The sequence below is a fragment of the Adiantum capillus-veneris genome, chromosome 14 (assembly GCF_014529385.1).
Source record: "Adiantum capillus-veneris isolate H3 chromosome 14, ASM1452938v2, whole genome shotgun sequence".
Classification (NCBI taxonomy): Eukaryota; Viridiplantae; Streptophyta; class Polypodiopsida; order Polypodiales; family Pteridaceae; genus Adiantum; species Adiantum capillus-veneris.
This window is the reverse complement of record NC_140944.1, coordinates 101,992,858-102,008,311: the sequence shown is the minus strand read 5'-3', so window position 1 is coordinate 102,008,311 and position 15,454 is coordinate 101,992,858. Positions and strand designations below refer to the sequence as shown.

The 15,454-nt window shown below is 41.8% G+C and overlaps 1 protein-coding gene across 5 annotated transcripts; it reads left to right on the top strand.

The window, feature by feature from the left end:
- Positions 1–8,534: 8,534 nt before the first annotated feature.
- On the top strand, positions 8,535–11,370 carry LOC147442852 (uncharacterized). Of its 5 annotated transcripts, none has more exons than XM_086528865.1 (5): positions 8,535–9,446; positions 9,564–9,677; positions 9,819–9,897; positions 10,093–10,481; positions 11,012–11,370. In XM_086528865.1, exons 1-5 carry the CDS (start codon positions 8,766–8,768, stop codon positions 11,186–11,188), a joined length of 1,440 nt encoding a protein of 479 aa, XP_086384991.1. In that variant the 5' UTR covers positions 8,535–8,765; the 3' UTR covers positions 11,189–11,370. The 5 variants fall into 5 exon arrangements, with proteins under 5 accessions (XP_086384991.1, XP_086384992.1, XP_086384989.1 ...); XM_086528864.1 differs by having other exon boundaries at positions 8,539–9,446; positions 9,781–9,897; positions 10,077–10,481; XM_086528863.1 differs by having other exon boundaries at positions 8,537–9,677.
- Positions 11,371–15,454: the final 4,084 nt, after the last annotated feature.

Here is a 15,454-nt window from a genome sequence, read left to right as displayed (position 1 = left end):
GACCTCACAAACTCTTTTTTGTTGATCCTCCACACTAGTAGCGCCCATTGTGGATTGTAGGACATCTAACCAACCCACATGATAGGTGTGACCTGTGTATAGGTCGGTCAAAGTTTTCGTTTGTAGTTCGTACTCCCAGTCAGGGGTGTCCCTTGAGCTAGATGCAATGTTGCTTTTTAGGGGTTGGCCCTTAGCGGTTGCTAAGTCAAGAGCACTCGATTGCTCTCTTAGCAAGGATATTGACATAGGGGCTTTCGCTTTTAACTCTCTTCGTTGCTCCGCCTTGCGTAAGCTCTTGACTTCCTTTTCCCTCGCTGCAAGGATATATCGCTCAACCTCTTGCACTTCGGCAAGGCTTCTACCATCGGGTAATATGACCTCGGAGGGAAATAACTCTGAAGAGTCAGGAGGTGCAGTGAATGAAGTATTCACGTGCACATTCTCTAATGGTATAGAGTCTACGTTGGTCACGAATGGAGAATTTACTTCCCCACCCCCCTCATTTACATCATTAGCTCCATGTTCGGAGCGAGTGGCTCTACTAAAGGTTTCCTTCAGGCGGCTAAGCACGCTCGGCCCGGACCGCGGGCCCATGGCATGCATGTCTTGGCTTGAGCTATCGGGATTAGGCATTGGGAAACCCTCCATGACGTCATAGTCAAAGGAAGAGTCACTAGCCGCTATGTTCGGGTCTTGGTTTGTACTACCTTGGGCCCCCGCTGAGGGCCCGAAACCTAAAGTAGGTGGATATTGAGAACTCGTGTAAGTCAAAATTCTCTCTAGTTGCTCCATCTCTAGCACACGACCAGAGCGCAGATGCATGTGCGTTTGACACCCTACAAGCGTCGGCGAATAACCTCAAAAGTTAACCGCTTATCTTTTTTAAACGTTCGTTTTCATTCGTGTTTTTTACGTTTTTAATGTTTTTTTATTGTTTTTTAATGTTTGATTTTTTTGATTAAAGTGTGTGATAGCTCGAAACAAGCGTATCCTTTAGAGGGTCGTTGTGTGCTTTACAACACAATTTTCGGGCATCTAAAGTTCCGTTGGTCTTCAAAAAATCGATTTTTAGGTACGTGTGAAGCTAAAATTCGTTTGTTTAAAAAGCGATTGAGGCTTAGGCTTGAGCGTGAGCTTGGGCTTGGGTTTGAGAGATATTCTCGATCCCGGTCCTACCTTTAAAAAATTTTAGTTAATTTTTTTATATGAAAAATTTTTAATTTTTAAATTTTTTTAAAAAGGATAAGGTCGCCGCGCCTGCGCGAGAGCACACACACACTCTATCTACCTACTCTTAACTAATACACCTACTGTTACACACTAACACACTCTATTAACTCTCATAGATTTACTTCCTACTTACTGTACACAGAAAACTAACAACCTTAGTACATAGAGAATAAACACAGTACCTTTGAAAACTCCATTAACAAAGAAAACTAACAACTTTAATACACAGAGAGTAAACTTAGTACCTTTGAAAACTCCATTAACAAAAAAAAAACATAGTATAACACCAAATCCCTCTTCTCAACACACACACCCTCCTTCCTTACCTTTCCTACAATTGAAATTACACCACAAAAGAAGCACAAAGTGCCATTCAAGCTTAGTGTATGGCAATCCTCGACAACGGCGCCAAAAATGTGCGCGTATGTCGTACGTGTCAATGCAAGGAACTTCCCGATACACCGCGTGCAAGCCACAAATGGCTCCAAGCACACAACAAGCCTAAACTAGTAAGCTCAAAGATGACGATGGTGTGTCACTCACCACTCTACGCTTGCTTCGTGGAGGATTCCTCGCTGTGAAGAAGAGGAAGACGCCGCACTCAACCGCCTCGCTGCCGTCATGCCGCCACAATGCTCGATCGCACACACTCTCTCTCTCTCTCTCACGCATACACACACACACACACACAAGGAGACGAAGAAGAAGAAGATGGAGATGGAGCAAGAGCACTCTTCAATTGCACAAATGAGAGAATGAGTGAATTTTAGGTTTAGTTGACTTTTATATGAGCTCGCCCCATTCACACTTGGGCGCCCATGCTTAGCCAACTAATCCCTTGAATGTTCCAGTTAGAGTGTGCCTCTCATCGGCGATCACTCTTACCCTTTTCCTATTGGACCGACAAGCCCGGTACCTGACTCTACAAGTAAATAATGCAACATCCGTCGTAGGTGATAGGGTGTTCGTGAGCCGTGAGGGTTAACACTTCTTGATTGCATGTAGCTGCCTCTTGCGATGTGTACCCATTGCCATGCAGTTTGGAGAACAATGCCCTTGTCGCATAACTTGATTGGACAAGTCACAGGCCCCGCATTGCTTGCCTTTGTTTCCAGGCAACCTTGTCTACAAGCGTTAGCTATAATTTGAGGGATTAAAAGAAGAGAAACTAAAATAAATTACCTCATCCTCAAGTCCTCACTTGTGGCCACGACCTTGTCAACTCGAGGACACTTGAACATGTGCTCCCTAATAATTTCCATACTCAAAGCATAAAACATTTACATCAATAGCACAAACAAAGCCTACCTGAGCTGCCATTTGTGTAAACAAAAAGGATTAAGCTGTCAGGCCAGTCCGCACGGTAAATTCTTCAAGCAGTCTCATGATGAAGCTTTGAGATCGTAAGTGGGGCTCCTTTGTTGATACCTGTGAGCATCGTAGCGGAGAACCATATCCGCTACCATACCTAGGATAATCACAGTGCCCGCAATTGATGAGACGCCGTCAACAAGTGTAGCATGCCAACATGGATGCATTCTCAGCTTTCTCCAGGAAATCTGAGAGCCCAAGACGGTGGCCCTTGGCCCGCATGATGCCATGCAACAAGCATCGTTGTTTGGTTCATCCATGGGGTGCGGCCTTGCATAGCATGGGCTGCCGCCCTTAGCAAAAGTGGGTGCCAAAAATAGGGTGCCCAACCTTGGATTCCAAAAAAAAAAAAAAGTTAAGGTATAATTTTACCTGGCCATGGCACGTTGCACAGAGCCGTTGACGAGCTGCTATAAACCGTTGATGGCGCCCTCCATGGGTCTTCGTTGCGGCCGAGCCTGTGATGAGATGTCCAGGCGCCGCCAAGGCGACTCCATCAAGCCTATCAAGGGCCGTTTTATCGCTGGGCAAATCTGCCCTCCTGTGTGTGTGCAAGCAGTGCTTCTTGCGGCCTTGCGTGTTCTTCTTTCCCGACCCCGACTACTAAGGGATCCTACCCATGGCTTGGATCGGCCTCTTGCCCGCCATGGAAGAGAGAGAGAGAGAGAGAGAGAGAGAGAGAGAGAGAGAGAGAGAGAGAGAGAGAGAGAGAGAGAGAGAGGCCAAAGAGAGAGAGAGTCCTTTCCCTTCCTCCATAGCTCTCACCTCCCTCCCTGAGCTCTGATACCAGTGAAAGGACAGGGGAACTGAACATGCTAATCACCACCCAACCATGCCCTATATAGGCCCTTGGCCTTCTAAATATAGGGACCCCCTTGACTGCATGTCCGTCCTGGCCCTTGGCCCGGACTGGTCCTACCATTGTCCTGATAGGGCTATATAAAGGGAGTGTGGGAGGATCATTTCAAGGTAGTCCCACCAGGGGTTTTACAACAAGCTCTTTGATGATGGTTTTTGACACAATCTTCATGCTACTCTCAAGCTATGTTGAATCTCTGAAGTTGTTATCTTGTTTTGAGTCTGAGTGTTGTGGCTCTTCTTGTAATTAAACTTCCACATCTATTATCATATTCTCTTCTATTTCGTTTATAGTGATTGAGATACACCGACATTGAACTCTTCTTCGTCTTCATTTTGACAATCATATACCCAGAATGGCATTTCCTCCTCGTAGCCAGCACTTTCGATGTGATGCAATATCTTTTCGTTGCAAAACATATACACTAATTTTTCTGCTCTGTCTGCTTATAATCTGTTGCTAATAGTGCTGTGAACATACTTGTACTTACTCTAGTTTCTCTCGGAACTTGAGTTGCTGCACATTGTGCTAGTACTTTCATTTCAAGGGGGCGTAAGGTTGAGTAATTCTCTCCACCATTCATCATCGCCACTTCCATGCAGGTTGCTATTGATTGTACAAAATCAGTCGCAAAAGGATCTTCTTTTAGTTTAAATGCACTCATTTCTTTGATACAATCAGTTCGGTCCTGAACATTGAAGTAGAACGTGTTGACCACGTGATAGAAATTGTTGACCACCTCTGTATTGGACATTAGATCTAAATTCCAATACTCCGGATCAAGCATGTAAGCCACACTATGGAGTGGACTTTGAGCACTCTTTCATATTGCATGAAAATACTTGGCCAAAATTCTTCATTGTTTGACAGAGAATGGTAGTCGCCACTCCTTCTCTATTACAGACTCTTTTAGCTCCTCAAGATTTTCAAGACTTTGTTGGATTGACCACCATGTCATCCACACTTTGCCCATATTTGGTGCCTTCTGATCAAGGTTACGAATCACGAACATAACGTGCATCATTACATGGTATGAATCCATTATTCTCCTCCACTAAGCAACCTTTTTGATGGACCCACATAGACATGTAATTTTCTCTTTCACTTTTTCTTTCTGCTCAAGCTGCCATTCATCAAAGGCCGTGCAATTGAAAGTGTCAATCACTGCACACTTATTGCGCATGCAGAGAAGTGATTCCAATGTATAAAAGTGCATGAAAAACCAAGTTTCAATAGGAAGTTTCAACATCGCTATGCACGTTCTGTACAAATTGAGCATTCTTTATCGTTTCAAGATAAATTTCACAACTTGTCACACTGTGTCAATTATTTTGGCAACCATGTGGTTTCTTCACTAGTGTACCAATCCTTCAACACCAAGTTTAAGTTGTGCGTATTACAACCATCGGCAAAAATGTCTGAAAAGCACTTCTTTATTAATTTGCTAGCATTTTTACAATTCTTTGCATTGTCCATGACTACTTGAACGCCACGTTCAGTGCTTTTCTTCCAGGCGGCCTTCCAATGATTGCTGTCTACCATGACTAGAGCACCTCCAGTGAAGAAAATTGATTTGGCGAGTGTGGTTTGTGCGTCTTCTAGAGACTGCATTTGAAAGCTTGATGCAATGATTTTTGACGCATTTGCCCAAGTCCACATTCATTGTGACGATTAAAAGGAACGCTGCTTGACATTTCCTCTCCTTGTGCAGGCTGCTGGTCCTGGTCTGCAAGGTTAGTTGGTGTCACTATAGGATCAACAGAGTTAATATTTGGCTCTGACTGCTCTTGACTTGCATCCATAATAGAGCTATGTATCTGCCGCCTCTTGCCACCCTTTCTGGTGAGCTCTTCTCTCAAATTCTTTGCAATTGCAGATGCCTGAAGATGTTCATATTTCTTATAATTATTTCTAATGCTACCAAAAAAATGGTCCCTAATAAGTGGTGCACCGCCTAATTTTGTAGTGAATCAAAATTTACATTGCCACTCCATATATCGACCACATAAATTCAATTTAGTACTAAAGGCATGAGAACTAGATGTTAAGTTTTAAAAACATTTTTCTTCTTTTCAATATATATTAGAAACACATTCACTAAGAAAGTAATCAAATGTGCAGAGGATGAGATTTGCAATGCACTCTAGTCAATCCATATTTCATCACATATGTTGTAAGCAAACATACACATTGCAATGCACTCTCTACATGGCATTATGAATACAACAATGCTTTGAATTTGTCAATGCAATTATAAATATGATGATTTCCTCTTCGATTTGCAAACAATAAGACACATTTATTTCAAATGCTACAAAGAATAATCAACTTTTACATTGAAACAATGATAATTATTTGCAAAACACTCGCAAAAGCAATAATATCTATCATTGGTCATGTCATGCACTAACAATCTTTCATAATACATAATGCACTCCCTATAAAAACCAATGCATAAAACAACGCAATGAAATCTTCAATACAATCACACAATTGAGGACTACTTGTACCCAATCAAGGATTGTAACCCCCTTATGCATCTAATTCAATATATAAAAGCTATTTTCATCCAATTAAGGATTATATCTCTTATATTGTGCAGTGATAATGTATATCAACTCAAATTTATGACGGTGAAAAATGTAAGACTTAAAGGATCTTTATATATCCAATACACTAGTACAGGGCATCCAACCCTTGACTATCAACTCGTCATTTACATATGCTCCTCTTCTAAAACCAACTTCAGCCCTTTTATGGACCAATGGCTTCATCGATCGCAATGAGTATGACTCTCCAAATTTTCAATTATTTTGGTTTCGTACCTTTATATTCGGTGAAGGATTTAAATATTTTTAGAAGTGGTTACCAAATTAAGAATCACGTTCGGCCCAAAAAAAGGACCTATGACTCTGTAACCTTAGGTCAATTCACAAGGAGATGACTATACCCGCTGCTCGGATACACTCCTCAAGGATTTGCCTAGTCAAAGTGCCACCGTTAGAAGGGGATTTACATTATATAATTACGCCCGCCGGGAAGTTTTATTTTCTCGGTGGACCCGCCGGACAACGTCCTTTACCTGGCGGGCTGCCAGGAAAACAGAACAGATTGGGAGGCTTGGAGGAAAAATGTTTAAACCCGGTGGGCTAACCGGCTCTATTGGTTTTTACATGTGATCATCAGGATCACGTTTACAATTAACGTGACCACATCTTTTTTCTTGTGTAATTACTGGTGTTATTAACGTAATTAGACGATCATGATCACGTCAGTGAAATCCGGAGTTCAACAGGAGGAGGATCTGAGCAATTAAGCTTTTCTTCAAGATAAAGAATTTGGCCAACAATCACCGGTCTCCTCGTAGCGCTAGTCTCTTTAGCTACCTTCTTATAAGTATGCAAAAGACATTATATCTTTTTAACAACCTTTTCCCATGATATGCAATAAGACTGGAAAGAGTCAAACTCAGAGCAAAATATCTTTTTGACTTTATCTTTAACAACTTTTAGCTTCAGAAGTGATTGGTCAATGTGCACCCATCCTGCTCTATGGATATTATCTGATCAAATTAAATGAAAAATAAATGGCTTATGATTAGAAAGCAAAAGAGAAGGATATGTCTTACACTCAATAGACCAATGATCATGAAGAGAAATTAATGTCATGTACACCCTGTCCAGCCTTGCAGCTCCGTAACATGACCCAGATTGTCTATTGCTTCAAGTGTATACACAATTTTCTGAAACATCTAACAAGTCAAGTTTAGAAGTCAATCCTTCTCTTTTCCAAAAAGGCACTGTCCCTTGTGCATCCATTTGTCAGCTACTGTTTCAACCATGTTAAAATCTCCTACTAACAAAACAGGGTTAGCCAATTTAGACATTTCTAACGAGCTTGAGCACCTGTCAAATATAGCATTTGGAGCATATACATTCAAAAGAGTGTAGTTGAAGGGCTCTTTGAGGGTTATGGAAATCCAATTACCCTTGTCAAAGGATTTGACTTGAGAGACAAAGTCTGCATACTTATATGCCAATCCAACGACAGCTCCCCCTTTACGTGCAGTATGATTAGTGATAAACCATACATGGTTAGAAGAGATTCTTTTCAGATTAATCTCTAAGATCTTTTTGGCGGCCTTAACCTCATGAAAACATATATAGTCAGGTACTAGGCTTGAATCAGCAAGCCATTTCTTGATGACTAGAGGTCTGGCTGGATCAGTCAAGCCCTTGCAATTTATAGAGAGACCTTTTATGTTTGGACACTTCATTTCTTACTAGATTTTGAGGGTTTGGCCAGAGAGACTGAAGCTCTTGTAGGATCACAATTCTTTTCTTTCTTCCTCTTACTTTTCCCATGGACCTGTTTTGGAAGAGACTCTTCCTTTGCTTGGGTCATAGTGGTGTCTGCAATAGGTTCAGGAGAAGTTGCAAGCTCTTGCTTATTAGTATTGTCAAATTGTTCCAATTCCTTCAAGAATTCTAGCTGGTCCTCTTCCATGTCTTTGTGAGTGAATTGGGTATTGTTTAGCTTCATTATAAGACGATATGTTAGCTATTTACATTGCTTTTTTGTAGCTTGACTCAAATATCGGCCTATGGATTGGACAATCAAAAAGTACAAGTACAACATTACAGGTCGGTAAAACACCTTATTTCTTGTTGCAGTTCATTGATGCACTTTACTTTGTATCCTCCCATGAGCACAATAACAATTTTAAAATATGCGTGCTTCTCTTTAAAACTCAGTTAACTCTCTTAAAAATCACCACTATAATCTCTATTAATTGATGCCACTTAACTTTGTCTCTTACCAAAAATATAATAACATGTTTTCCCTCTCGGGCAGTGTCGCGTTGCGAAGTTAGTCACAATCTTGTTTCCTTTAGCGCTAGATGCTAAATGTCAATTTGCATATGTCCTGTTATATTCTATAGTTGTTATATAGCAATGCCCACCAACCATGACTAGTTGATCGGGATAGAAACGCATGCACTTTTTGTGAAAAGCTCTTGGAATTTTTGATGCAAATCCTTACCCTTATTAGTGCGTTTGTGGAAAAAGATCTAGGCCTACGACCCATTTGAAGAGACGTGAGCTTCTGCTTCAAAAATATCTGAACGCCGCTCATCTTCTCTTCTGCGTGTCTCCTTCTTCTGCACGTGAGCACCAGGTCGCATTTGGCATTGAACGGAGAACAGAAAGCAGCGTGATCTGCACTCGTGATCGCCTCTCTCTCTCTTAAAGATTTATAGTTCCTTATCCTCAAGGTACAGGTTCTGAAGGCTTTTCACGGAGAAATGGACCCTCTTGTGAGGGAGGCTTTATTGCCCGACCTCCTCAGCTCCGCCTCGGAAGACACATTTCCATTTCGGTCAAATCCTTCAAGGACTCCATCTCTACGACAACACAGGTATGCCCATGGACCATTACAGGGCAAGAGAGCTGATCGATTGAAAGGAAGACTGATTTGGCGAAGTGCTCTTGCTAGTCTGGAAAGAGTCAAGGAGGAAATTTGGTGCTTTGAACCTTCTTGTTGGGTTCCTTTGAGAAAGGATTGCTTGCCCTCCCCAGGTGTGACATTGTTTTGGCTGGAGGAGAGGAAGAGGGGAGCCCTGGCTCTTGCGATGGTCTGTCTGGGTGTATCTTTTTCATGTGGCCAACCCGCTTTAGCCGAGGCTATCGCATCTCCAAATGTATACTTTGTTCCTTCTGAGCATGTGGTTAATGATGGTGTCGCAAACTTGAGTTCTAGTGAAATGCTGGAGCTTCAAAGTTTGAGAATTTCTCAGAGTGCCCACCGTCCTGAAAGTAACGGAACTGTGAGCTTGAAAGCGGAGGGAAGAAGAGAGGCACGAGATTCTTTAGTTTATGGCAAGGAGTCTATGAAAAGGTCTCCAGATGTTAAAGCTGCGACAGCGCTATCTGATGGACTTAGTGCAACAGGTGGGGAAAGGATTGCAAAGGCTGCAGTTATACCTGTAAGCTGTCCTCCATCCACCCTTGTTACTGCAGCTGCTGTGACTTCTGTTACCTCTGCTGTAAGCATCGTGGGAAACTCTCAACACGTTTTCTCATCACTCCCTGGTGCTTCACAGCTGCTAACCAGGGTTTTGCAACATCTGGGAGGAGGTGGATTTGCCGGGGCGGTAGGAGCCACTGTTGTCTATCCACTCGATACCATTAAGACTCGTTTGCAAGCACAATCCAAAGTAAGCCTTCCTATCTTCCACTGCATCTCCAGGAAATATGTTTATTAAGGTTTTTCTTGCTTCGAATTGATTTTAATATTTCCGACGAATTCCTGCTATTCAGAATGATAGGAAGTACAAGAATGTTGTGGACTGTTTCAGACAGCTACTGTTAGAGGAAGGGCTTGGATCGTTTTACAATGGTCTGGTTCCTCAGCTCCTTGGCATTGCTCCAGAAAAGGTATGTAGAGCTTCTTTTGCCATGCACAAGGTCCCAATGTGTAATTAATAAGTAAAGTTTGCTTAACAACAGCAAAGTATGCAGATACTTTTGAGTGCTGTGAATTGGATTTGCTATACTTTCTTTTTGTACATTGCAATGGTTTTACACAGTTTCTTTTCTCAACTTACACTCTGTAGGCATTGAAACTCACAGTGAATGAGGTGATATTGGCCACATTGGAGCAACATCTACCGGGGGTAAGACTGTGGGCTCTTGAAATTATTGCCGGTGGTGGAGGAGGCTTTTCACAAGTCCTTGTCACAAATCCTATGGAGATTGTGAAGCTGAGGTTGCAAATTCAGTCAAAGGTTACCTCACCGAGGGGGTTGTGGGATATAATCAGGGAGCTTGGTTTGCATGGATTGTATAATGGATCTGGCATCACGATGGCTAGGGACGTTCCCAGCTCGGCCATTTTCTTTGCATGTTACACGCTCATCACTCAAATGTATCCAGATCAAAGGTTTTGGGCAGGATTTGTAGCTGCAATACCAGCTACAGTTCTCGTGACTCCTCTTGACGTAATCAAGACAAGGCTTCAGGTACTATTTACTACTCTAAAACTGGACCTCCTATAAGTCTGGAAAGATGTACCCTTAGAGTGGCTAGGTACTATACTTAACCGTTAAGTCATCATGTGTTTTACGGCTTTCTGCCCTGGCTTGGCACAAGAACCCTTAGTTGATCCTTGGCATCCGGTTGAAGGCGCAAACCCTAGACTAGAAGCATCCTTGGACAACCTTCAAGGAGTCGACACACATTGCATTTTTTTCAGAGCCAAAGTGGTCCTGCTAGTGCCAAAATTGTGCACGCAGAAACAACACAACAGAAGGAAGAGGTAGGTAGAGATAGAGATAAACAATTTGACTATATGTTTAAATTTTGCACAATGGGCTTGTATGTGGGGCATAAGGGAGGTTTTATGTAGCTAAAAAAGGGCATGGACTACTTTGCCGTTTCATTTTGGCATGGCAAAAGGGGCCTTGGGTTCTTGACATTCTCTTTTATCTTTTCATGTTGAGAAAACGAGCTTTAGATTGATTTACTGAAATAGCTTGTTTTTTTCCTCCAGATGGAGACCCCACCAGGGCAAGAACCTTACAAGGACGCTTTCCATTGCTGTAGAGTCTTGTTGCAACAGGAAGGTCTAAAAGGTCTGTTCAAGGGTGGGCTTCTACGTGTGTTGAGGACATGCCCACAGTTTGGGATCACTTTGATGATATATTCCTTGTTTTGTGATGGGTGTTGAATGCTAGCTATAGCACATGTAAGAATTCATACCGTTGTATATTTGTTTTTCACTAGCTTCAAAATCTATTTTAACACGCCAGTAAAGAGGCTGGTTGTGAGATTTCCTCATTCTTCAAAGGAATTGTATGATACAGCACTTATTCAGATGATTAGTTAGATATTCCACAGATATGTTGCTTTGATCGCATTGTTCCTTGGGCACTTCGTTCCAGTACATATCCGAGCAGTAAACATGATAAAGGTTGCTTGTTCTTCACTTCTGTTTGATCGTCTCTTATGGGCGATGGTGTCTGTAATCAAAAGCCTACAGGCTGTAGGTATATTGTTGCCATTAATCCACTCAACGTCACACGCAGGCGTGTCTCTCAGTGCACAGACTTGGAGGATAGAGCCTGATTGCCCTCAGGATCGTCCTCAGATTAGCTACCCCCAACGGAAAGAACACTCGGGTATCCATTCCATGGTTATCAAATGCCAACTGTTACCATCAGGCCAACTTATGGTTTGTTGTTATGCTGGGACAAGCTCTTCATTGATTTAGTGGAATCAATTGTCGTTCTAGTGTGGTAGTGGTACTGCGTTACTGCTGGCAGAATTATTGGCTGACAAGAGATGGGCTGAGACTCCTTTTCGGTGGGCATCTCTAAGTCATGCATAATGATTATGGTTTGTGGATGTGAGATGCCAACTTCATTTTGTAACAAAGGGTGTTTCTTACATAGCCAAAGACACAAGAAGACCTAGTACATGTGTTACAACGAGGGGTTGTCTCCCCTCCCAAATATCTTCCATGCTAAGGCATATCTTTTTGTTTGATGAACTATATTCACAAACTGATGACCAGTGAAGCTTGTTTGCATTTGGATCCTCGCCACCCATGGTGGTGGTGTTCACCTGACTTAATTGTCGGACGTGCCCAGATGCGAACACACCTGTGAACAGATGTATTCTTACCCATGATGACTTGCCCCCAATCCTGAGTGGGAAGTCGCAGAGGCTGTACATAATTTTGATGATGACATCTAATGTATGCTCACTCCCGCTGTATGACAGCAAAACATCGATGGATATGTTTAAAAACAAGGATAAACCTTCAGGACTATAGGTGTAAACATCAGCTTGTGGTTACCAGTGAAGCCATACTTGCATTTGTTACGTAAAACACTTGCAACATGTAAACACTCTTGACAACTCTCCAACCTCGCATAGCATCCAACTATTATAATGGAAAGAAGCGGTTGACGAAAGTATACTTGTGTTTGTGCGGGCTTGCACTCCACCCACCCTCTTACCTCTCACTCGCCTTCCTTGTACCTATCTCTCTTGCACTCTCTCCCTCTCACCCACCCTTTCCCTACCTCTACGTTGCGCTCTCACCTACCCCCCCCCGTTTTACACCTCCCTCCTCTCCCTCTCACCCACCCTCTCCCTCCTTGTACCTTGTGCTCTCACCTAAACCCTCCTCTCTCTCTCTCTCTCTCACACACACACACACACATGCACACGCACACGCACACGCACACGCACACGCACACGCACACGGACATGGACACTTTCACCTCACCTCACTCATTGTTAAAAAAAAAAAAAGTCAATTCTCACACAATTCAATACAAAGTAGTCCATCATCAGGAAGAAATTCCAATTAGCATGACTCAAGGGAGTGGTTCACTACAAGTAATGACAGTTGTGGTTACTACATCCATAGTGATGGTTGCACATGTAGCTCCATGGACGGGTGCAATGACGTCGATGACCATAGAGCCACAATATTTCGGTAGTGACCTCCTTGGTTCTGTTGTTGATATTAACATCTCAATGGGGTGGATTGATGCGGATATTGTGTCATATAGTCACCTCTGGACAATAATTTTTCATCTTTTGACCAATCTCGCCATTAAAACGAACAATGATCGTGTTGCAGAGCTCATGACTTCTATAGTTAAAAGAGGATATCAACCTACAATGGCACGCTTTAAACTGTTCGAAGCGTTTCCTAGTCAAGATCTTGTATCTTTTGATAGGCGTGGTGTTCATGGGAGGCAGTCGGTAATGTTTGCCGTCTTCGATCAAATTAGATTCATTTCATAGCTTATCCATATGGAGGAAACTATGTTCGTGGTGTTGAACGAGAGTCATTTAATTCACACATGGAAAGATTGGGCATTCCGTGCACCACTAGATGAATTCTCAACCCCAAAGATTGAGTGCATACTTGTGAAGTTCTATCCTTAGGACATGGCGAAGTTTCTATTAGTGCTCGACATAATCAACAAGTAAGATTCTTTAAATTTACTTTGTGGCACTTGAATTTTGAATGGTTGCTAAACTGTTACTAAAGTAATTAGGGTTACATGAGTTCACGTGACTCACACCACTGTCCATGACATTTTTATGATGCAATCCATGCCTTGTTGGACAAGTTCAATGAGGAGGACAGGGAAAAAGCTCAAAGGGCACTTCATTGCAGTGCCATGAATTGATCAAGGTGGCTTAGATTTCTAATGTCTTTGCTAGCCCAATTACTGTGGAAGATGAGTGTAGTATACATACATTGGATGACTTGACTATATTATATTTAAAATTTAATCCACCTTTATGTTGTGTAATGTAGGAGAAGTTTGATACAATGTATCTTCATAAAACACCGAATTGTGTCATTTTCTATAAGTTCATCGTATTCTTATTGCATGGCGATCATCCAATTTTCTAAATTATGTGCTTCATCAAAAGATAAAGGTTCCTTAAGATCATATAAACTAGAAACAGCCAGAGCATAACAATCTCATGCATAAGATGTATGGCAAGAACGTGAACGAGTACGACTAGACAAAGGTGTATCCAATTTTCACGCAAAGTATGCACCAGTCATTTGACATACTTCTAGCCTCCTCATTCTCAGCCCTTTCCACATCAAGTACATCATGTACATATGTGTTAGTAATAGGATGATTTGTAGCATTTTCAGAAACCCCCATAGGATGTATATTTGACTCATTGGAATTTACATTCAAGTTTCCATCCATTTGACTCATTGGAATTTACATTCAAGTTTCCACCCTTAAAAAGAGGCAAAAAACTATCATAAATATCCCGTGAGCTTACACTACTATCTCTAGTAACAACAACTTCTATGACGGAGCCAATACCAAAAGTGCCTTGCACAAGCGGACATGGATACATCACAATTCACCATTGTCATACGTGAATTGTGAGCTTATATCTTTACTTTGCCAAATTCTTGAACCTGTGTGTCAATGCCCTTAATGCCCAATCAATGGGCAATATCTTAGCACGAGTTAGAAGTCTTGCTTCACATGAAATCGTAAAAGAACTTTGCTTTGCACGATAGACAATCCTTGCCAACTTAAAGGCTAAAATGTTGGAAAAACAAGAAAGCTTGAAATTGTCCAGCCTGGTTGCTTTGTTGTGGCAAGTTGTCTTGAGTCTCCAAAATAAAAACTTGCTTGAATTTAGCTCATAGCCATATCTGCTGCGTGAGAGAACGTTGTTGTATGCACCATATACGTCCTCTTATGATGTAAAAACCTGCAGACATCTTGGCAAGTTTCCCCAAGTTCGTATGCTAATAGCATATTTCAAACTTTGGAAACCATGATGCCAAATGCCGAAATGGAAGCCTTGCTTCACATAAGTACTCATGGAGTTCTGATGCTCATATCGAATAGATTCTCTTGCCAATTTACAATGTCATAGCAAAAGAAAGTTGATCTTGTCGAGCATTCACAGATAATCAACCTTGTCAAAATTGTGCAACGTATTGAACAAGGAAAAAAATACTTGCATAGATGTACCTCATACATGCTTGGCTTGATTACTGTTGTCCTTAACATATAGATTTGTCTTGATCGACGGATCTGTAAAAATGTTTACCGAGAAGCCATGCCCTACCAAAATTGCAAATCCTGAATACAAAAGAGAGAAACTTCTATCGGTTTATCAAGCTGAAACAAACGGTCGTTCATGCCGAGTAATCGGCCATGCCAAGTACCTTTGTCGCAAGTCTAGCAATCGACCATGCGGATCTTCTTGAGATGCCAGAACATTACCGATTTTCCATATCCTTGGTGTTAAATACATGTGCCCAATGTTGAGGGTGAAAATATCAAAAGAATGAATTATCGTACTTTGCCCTTGTCGAGCAGAGGCAACCTTTTGTTGCCGTCCTAGAAATATGGGAGATCTGCAAGATTCAATGAATTTAGGACTTAAAACCTTTAAAAAAACTTGCTTATTGACTCTT

What these genes read in the sequence shown, in the direction of transcription:
- LOC147442852 (XM_086528862.1), top strand. Translation starts at nt 8,766, where the DNA reads ATGGACCCTCTTGTGAGGGAGGCTTTATTGCCCGACCTCCTCAGCTCC. An exon ending in TTGGCATTGCTCCAGAAAAG is followed by an intron (nt 9,898 to 10,076) that starts GTATGTAGAGCT and finishes TACACTCTGTAG; the next exon opens with GCATTGAAACTCACAGTGAA. An exon ending in TAATCAAGACAAGGCTTCAG is followed by an intron (nt 10,482 to 11,011) that starts GTACTATTTACT and finishes TTTTTCCTCCAG; the next exon opens with ATGGAGACCCCACCAGGGCA.